The sequence below is a fragment of the Lactuca sativa genome, chromosome 4 (assembly GCF_002870075.4).
Source record: "Lactuca sativa cultivar Salinas chromosome 4, Lsat_Salinas_v11, whole genome shotgun sequence".
Taxonomy (NCBI): domain Eukaryota; kingdom Viridiplantae; phylum Streptophyta; class Magnoliopsida; order Asterales; family Asteraceae; genus Lactuca; species Lactuca sativa.
This window is the reverse complement of record NC_056626.2, coordinates 19,298,804-19,306,538: the sequence shown is the minus strand read 5'-3', so window position 1 is coordinate 19,306,538 and position 7,735 is coordinate 19,298,804. Positions and strand designations below refer to the sequence as shown.

The 7,735-nt window shown below is 35.4% G+C and overlaps 1 protein-coding gene and 1 long non-coding RNA gene across 2 annotated transcripts; one reads left to right on the top strand and one right to left on the bottom strand.

Annotated features, from left to right (window-relative positions):
* Positions 1-286: 286 nt before the first annotated feature.
* On the top strand, positions 287-1,139 carry LOC111880273 (uncharacterized). Its single transcript, XR_002846434.3, has 2 exons — positions 287-572; positions 795-1,139. It is a non-coding gene; the product is annotated as an uncharacterized LOC111880273 (long non-coding RNA).
* Positions 1,140-2,840: 1,701 nt separating this feature from the next.
* Positions 2,841-3,725, bottom strand: LOC111880667 (uncharacterized). The gene is made up of 2 exons (XM_023877084.1): positions 3,577-3,725; positions 2,841-3,387 (listed from the first exon to the last, which is right to left on the bottom strand). The coding sequence occupies exons 1-2, from the start codon at positions 3,723-3,725 to the stop codon at positions 2,841-2,843; spliced, it is 696 nt and encodes a 231-aa protein (XP_023732852.1).
* Between the last annotated feature and the right edge of the window lie 4,010 nt (positions 3,726-7,735).

The window sequence follows — 7,735 nt, the reverse complement described above, 5'->3', positions numbered from 1 at the left end:
GAAGAAATTCTATGTATTTAAAATACACTTCAGATGACTTGTTGATCTTTTTCTTAGATAAAGGTTTTTGATTTTGTATATTAATCCATTAGAAATAAAATGCAATATATTTGACTCATTTATGTATAGATGAGTCATAACAACATTATTATATATAATAGTAAGGTGACTATTGAAGTTCGAAAAAAATTATTATTATTTTAATAAATACAAGAAAATATGACAACATTATGTGTAGTGATGAGGACATTATTGGTATCTTGCAAGATAACTCAACAACCATAAATGACCCTCTTTCATGCTTTGTAAATTAATGCAAACCGAAGAACCCAACAAGGGCATAACTCCATAGGAGTGACACTAAGAACACATATGGTTGAATTGCTATCTCCACTGCATATTCATATGTTGTACAGTACAAATTTTCGATGCACATACAGTTGTTTGTGAGACATTGTGTGAACCATCCATTTGTGTTCTCAGGTCACCCCTTTGGAGCACCCTGTTTCCTTTCTTTCACGATGTACAACTCCAAGATGCACAAACGTTATGGGGATTATTGTTCATCAAGGGTAGTAAATTTATCATCAATCTCTTCACTATCTATGTTATTGTGCTCTCTTTTCTAATACTCTTTTACCTTAGGATTGGTGTTAAAGATTTTTTTTTTTAATCATGTCATTATTATAAAAACGTAGTTTAGATATGCGTTGAAATGGTGAAAGACCCAAGCTTTTCACCCTAATCACATGAGAGTAGTGTCCTAATCCCACTCTAACTTCTCTTCTTTACAGCTTCAAAGTCACATTAAAGGAAAAACACGATTTTTGGTGAACTTGACAACAAGAAACCTCTTCCAATCCCCAATAACGTCATCAAAGGTTATGATTATCAGCAATAACTCATCACCAACATTCCATCATCATCCATCGAGTTTACCACAACCATGAAGATTTCAACCCAGATCAAGATGTGTTTTTCTGAAAAGATGGAAGGCTAAATTCTTTAAGATTATTTTTGTGAATGTTATATGATGTTAGGATGAACACATTTTGATTATTACAATGATTCCAAACAATTTATAGTATTCTTATGTTTTAGACGTTAATCATTCGGCTATGGTATTTGAAATTGTGTTTTGTGTTTGCTATTTCAACTAAGATATTGTATTGTTAATTCATTCATCGTTACAAGTTCAATAAGTGTAGGAGTTAGATTGTTAGTTGAATCAACATATTATATTCGCAATGTGTAATATAGAATGCATAACATTGTAATGGTCTAATTCTAAGACATGATAATGCAAAACCACTAAATGTACCTAATCCGTTAATTGTGGCTAATCCAATAGACATAAGAACTAAAATAACTAGTTGGATCAACATATTGTGTGAATGTGTGTCGAATATTATTTCTTAATTTGCATGTTAAGTAACATAAACTATGTCTATTCAGTTGACTTGAAAGTTGAAATCTAGGAAAAATTAAGTGTGATAATTCCATTCATTCTAACAACCAAACAAAAAATGATATTGTTTGTTCTTAATATATAAATGTCGTTTTAGTATTCTTTACAATTACAAAGCTTTCAATTTTTTCTTAACTTTAATCTAAAATAATTTAGTAAAAACATAGTTTAACAACAGACTCTTTTTGAATTCAACCCGATTTACCTTAATACCTAAATTTTGTTGGTTTATCTTTGATCGCATTGATGACTGTCGACAAATGGTTAAATTTTAATGATGGATTGGAGAAATAACTAAATTTGATTAGCATGAAACCAATAACCTAAAATATGAATAACACCCTTATTTTGAATACAACTCAACGAATTACATGAGAGGTGAATAGGATTGTGATGAATTCTTGGTTTATGCTTGTTTTAATCAATCATGTTATATGATTCTGACCGATTACATTTATGTGGTCTGAGTTCAACATCATATATTGAGATAATCAAAGTCACTTTCATGATAGCCACATGCAGGTGTGTAAACAACTTGCCTAAATTGGAGCTCAAGCTCACTGAATGTATAATTTGATTTATTCTATAAAGTTGTTTGATCATCTAAATGATCTCACTGATGAAATCTCGGCTCAAGCAAGTTTAATAAACGAGTTCCAGTTACAACCAACCAAATGCCGATGCCAGAAACCCACTTTTGGTTACACATTTGATTATCATGGTATAATGGAAATTATCATTTTGATTTTTATTATATAGACAAGTTTTATTAAAGAGATTTTTAATTAAAACTTTAGTTATATTTATTTAGAGTAAATTACATGAATGGTCCCTATGGTTTAGGGTAATTTGCGTGTTTGGTCCCTAACTTATTTTTTTAACTCGGAAGATCCCTGCTGTTTGTTTTTGTTACGCGATTGGTCACTGTTTTATACAACAAGATTATTTTTCCCTTGATTTTTTAATTTATTTAAACAAACACACCCTCAACCACGTCCCCTTCACCTTGTCTTACCTATCCCACCAATTTTCCTATTTAAATAATAGTTTTCTTAGGTAAGACAGGGATCAATGGTGTTATAACACCAAGTGGGGAAATTGTCACCATGTTGTATCTTGTTATGACACCAACTTTTTTTTTTTTTTCATTTTTTAATTTATTTTTTATTTTTTTCGAAATTCTTTTTTATTTTTAATTTAGACAAATATTTTTTAAATATAACATAATAAATAAAACATAATGTTTAAAAATTATAAATAACATATAATAATTTTTAAAGATTAAAATTAACATAGATATTAAATTACACATAACATCCAAATTCAAAAAAATAAAAAAATAACATCCAAATTCAAAAAAAAAAATACAACGCTATTCGTTATCGTTATTGTTACCATAGAAAATATAATCCGCCAAGTCTTCTCGAAGTTGTCTGTGTTTATTTGCGTCCTGAATGTCAACAACGCGATGCAAATATTCTGCTGTTCCTGGTTGAAACTGAACGTGTCTGGGCTCCGTTGAGATATAGTGTGCAATATTTCGCCCTTTATCTTCTACTACCATGTTATGCATTATGATACATGCATACATGATATATCGTAGAACTTCTAAATCCAATGGTCGTGCTTCATGTTCGACTATATGCCACTTCGCCTTCAGCACTCCAAAAGCACGTTCCACATCCTTACGTGCTCCTTCTTGTCGTCTTTTAAAAAAATTGTCTCGTTCTTCAACCGGGTGGCGGAATGCCTTCACGAATGTGGAATACTGAGGATATATTCCATCTGTAAGGTAATACCTATATTTGTATTCGTTTCCATTCAACGTGAAAGGAGCATCCGGGGCCTTTCCATTCAAAAGATCTTCGAATATTGGCGACTGATCAAGAACGTTGACGTCGTTGTTGGAATCCGCAACTCTAAAAAATGCATGTCAAATCCATAAATCTTGAGAAGCAACAGCCTCTAGAACCAGCGAAGGCGATCCGTGATGACCACTTACGTATTGCCCTTTTCAAGCTACCGGACAATTTTTCCATTTCCATAGTGTGCAGTCAATGCTTCCGATCATTCCGGGAAACCCATGATGTTCTTCATGCGCCGCATACAATTCTTGCAAATCATGCAACGAAGGTTTCCGCAAATACACTTCTCCAAATGTTTCAATAACACCCCTTGACAATGTATACAAACTCTCTCTTGCGGTTCTTTCGGACATTCTCATATAGTCGTCCATGGTGTCGGGTGACTCCCCCATAGCCATCAAACGAATGGCCGCAACACATTTCTACAACGTTGTAAACCCTCGTCTACCTCTAGCATCATATCTTAATTGAAAAAATTCATACCAAAACATAAATTAACTATAGTTTAAAAATATATTGCATATGTTGTAAAATTAAAGAAACATGTAGTACATTTTTATTTATTTTGTAAAAAAGTATAGTAAATAAGTGATACCGACTTTCTAAGGCGTTGGCGATTCGTAAGAACACATCCCTACTCAAACGAAATATTCTTTTGAAGTCCTTCGCCCCGTATACACAATTATCCGCAAAGTAAGCGCGATACAGATGTTCGTGTCCTTCCTCGCGATTTCTGTTTAACATCGCACGTCTTGTTAGTAGCGGGACCGAGTGTCACAACTAGCATTTTTAGCTAGGAAATTCTCTTCTCACATAAACATCATCAATTGTAAAGGCATATACTCTAAGTGAATACTATACCCTATTCTCGTTCAAATATATCTCATATGCTCAAATAAGGGTTGGAAACCCTAGAAATCCTGACTAAAGTTCTTTATGGACAAGGATTCTCTTATTGGGCCTAATGGATCAATAGACTTTCAAATCGACTTTTTGGGCTCTAATTGGACCCACACTTATTTATTTTAATATCTTGAGTCATATTGGGCCTAGAATGAAATAAATCACAAGCTTTGATCCATAATTTAACCTAACCTAGCTTATTAAAGCATAAAAATCACAATTTTATTTTATAAGGCTAATAAGCACCCAAACTACCTCTAATAGTGGGCTTAGGGGCAAAAGCCCAAATTTTTCCTTTTTCCCTTCACATTCTCGGCCCAAGGCCCAAATCCAAGAAAGAGTTGACTTTCAAATGACACCTCATCTTTACCCATAGGATATCCATGCATTATTCTCATTTTTCCATGCACATAACTCATGTTTCCAAGCAAGCATCATATCAAGGTCATTTCTTCTTCTCTCCTCTCTCACTCTCGGCCATACACACACACACACCACAAAAATCTCTCAACTCTCTCTCAAGAACACTCCCTTCTTCTCCATCCAAAATCTCGAAAATTAGGAAGCATTCAAGGAAGTTCTTCCACAAAAATCATCATCTAAGGTAAGGTTTTGCTTGGATCTATGACTTGTATTCCTTATTTATCAAAAATCTCTTCCTAATCCATGCAAAAATCGTGATCTTGCACCCTAGAACCATCTCAAACTCGAGATCTACCAAGGAAGGGAGCTAAGGCCAAAAACACTTCATTTTCCTTCCATTTTCTTTGCAAAACCGAGCCCCCACACCCAAGGTGAGCTTCATACCCCCTATTTTCTGTTTTTATGAGTTTTGTGGGGGGGGGGGGGGGGGGGGGAATACAAGTGAAAGTGTAGATCTATATGTGTTTTGTATGCCTTGTATGATTTCCATGCTTATATGTATGCTTTTATGTGTTTTAATGTTGGATCTAGCCATAAAACCCCTCAAAACCGAGATATAACTTATGTTTTATGATCTTAGCTTCAAATATATTTCTACATACAAAGTGCTTCAAGAAAAATGGCTAAGTAGTTTAGTAATAATTTTCTTTGGATTAAAAACACAAATTTTGGGCCTAAAATGTGAAAAATACAAAATTAAGGGCCCAAATTGACATTTCACAGATTCTGATGGATGAAGTGTGCCAAAACAGTTTCTATAAAATTATTTCTGGAATTATACTCTATTAGAGGATTAAAAACATAAATTTCAAGCTTAATGGGCTAAAAATGACATTTTCGGCCCAATGAGGCCCATTATGCGAACTTTTCTGTTTTGGAGGGCCAAAACTGTAATTTTCTGTAAAACAGTGGACTATAAGTGTCCCAAATCCTTTTCAAAGGTTTAAAATGCTTTTTAAATTTAAAAAGGACCAAAGTTGCAAAAATTTTCCAATTTGGGCCAAAATTGTCAAAATTGCGAAAAGAAGGGTTAAAACCGAGAAAAATAGCATTTTCAGGGACTTAAACTGTTTTCTATGAAAAATATGCTGAAAAATATTAATTTCAATAATTTTTGGTGTTAAAATGTCAAGAAAAATAGTTTAAGGACCAAACCGGGAAGTATTTAATAAAAAGGGTTGAAAATGTAAATTCTACAAATAATGAGGGGCTGAAAACAGGAATATGTCAAGGCTAATTCAATATACACAATTTGATTAAATAATGGCATCGCGGCTATCGACGAAATACAATACACTACAATACCAAAAGTCGTTGTTAAACGAATTGGTTCGGTCTCGAACCAATAAAATCCGAAACTACTAACACTACGACGCTATGACACTACGACACTACGATTCATACAACTAACGATTTGGAATTCACTATACATACGAGTGTGCACAGACGTCTACGCACCATCTTTGGGCCCCAAAAGTGTAAAATCTTGTTCGTTGAGCCTAGCTAGCCCAATGACCTGATCTTAAGGCCCGAAGACCTCTATCTTACGAAGTGTTGGGTTTTACCAATCCGACACGACGTAACCGGACTTCCAATGGCTGTAGACTACTGGTCCCCAAGGGTCCTTTAGTGTCGCCAGTGGAGTCTGCCTTTTTGCGAGGCGGGTCTGGGACCCCTCGTACATTTTTATCCCCAACCGGTTAATGGAGTCACCGGGGTCTTCGTGACCTCTTTCTCTTCGGATGTGGGACTACACCTAGTCAGGGCGATTGGATAACGCGATTAGTACTGACGACGCCTTCGGGTTCGTTAGTATAACTACAAACTGGACGTTTGTGTAACGCGGGTTTGTAGTAAATAATCCTGCTCGAGAACCTTCCAACGTCGCCTGGGACTGACACTATACGCTATGCAATGGTTTCAATGTAACTTCACGTAATTCAAGGAACTAGGAGAACATCGGGTTTTCCTAGGGTTTTCAATACATACGGATTTGAAATGCATACAACTTCAATGAACATTTTTTTAGGTATAGAAACAAACAAGCATACCTATGGATCTTCACAAACGTTTTCCAAAGCCTTTCTTTTCAGAAAATATCGGATTTTCTGGTGGTTTTTCGAACAATACAAACATTGGATTTTCAAACACTACTTATGAACTCACCAACATTTCATATGTTGACGTTTTTCAAAATACTTGTATTCTCAGGTAACAGATAAAGTGAAGGATGAATTGAACTCTATGACGTTTTGCTGTCGTTTAACTAGTATCGAACTATCACTTTCGAGAATGTAATGTTTTGAGACAATGTAATGAATGTAAACTCTACTGGTTGTACAATATTAATGCATGGTGACGAATGTTGTTATGTTTCATATATACTCAATGTTATGGTATTCAATTGAGTCACGACAGCCCCCGGACGTTTCCGCCGTCTGGTTCGGGGGTGTGACAGGTTGGTATCAGAGCTTTGTTTATAGTGAACTAGCATGTCTAGCCACACATTGATATGCAACTATAAACCAAAAGAGGGACTAACATAACTCTGAACAAAACAAATAAATAAAACACCCTTGCTTGCATTAGGAATAGGAACCTAACACCGAACCAAACAATATAATGCTAGTATCTCGGCTAATTCAGGACTGTTCTTAGTTGTATCAAGGAGCGGATGTAGCCTGATCAACTACATTCCCTCCAAGGTACAACCATCACATGTCGTGAAGAGATCGTGATAACTATGAACCTAAAATCATACCCCTTAATTTCCAAGAAGAGAACCTCAATTGAATCTATGCAATAGTCGTAGAGCTATAGGAGTAATTGGTATGCTATTTGTTTCTAGTATTCATAACCCATCGTGCAATACGCTATAGACGAGTATCATTAGCCAGGAAACCCTATCACCCTAGTCAAGGAATAGTCGGGTGGCTCGACCCAGAGGAAGAACCCCCGGAGGGACACGAAGTAGAACTCGCAGGTGAACCCGCTGAGTCAATAGTGGACCTCGAAGAGGAAGAGCCGGAGGGCAGTGACGATGACGACACGGATGTAGAATCCAATGACATCAATC

Bases quoted from the DNA above. Each gene is read 5' to 3' on its own strand.
- LOC111880667 (XM_023877084.1), bottom strand. From the start codon at position 3,725: ATGGGGGAGTCACCCGACACCATGGACGACTATATGAGAATGTCCGAA. The intron at 3,388-3,576 runs GTATGCGGCGCA...TGCATTTTTTAG, and splicing joins TTGCATGATTTGCAAGAATT to AGTTGCGGATTCCAACAACG.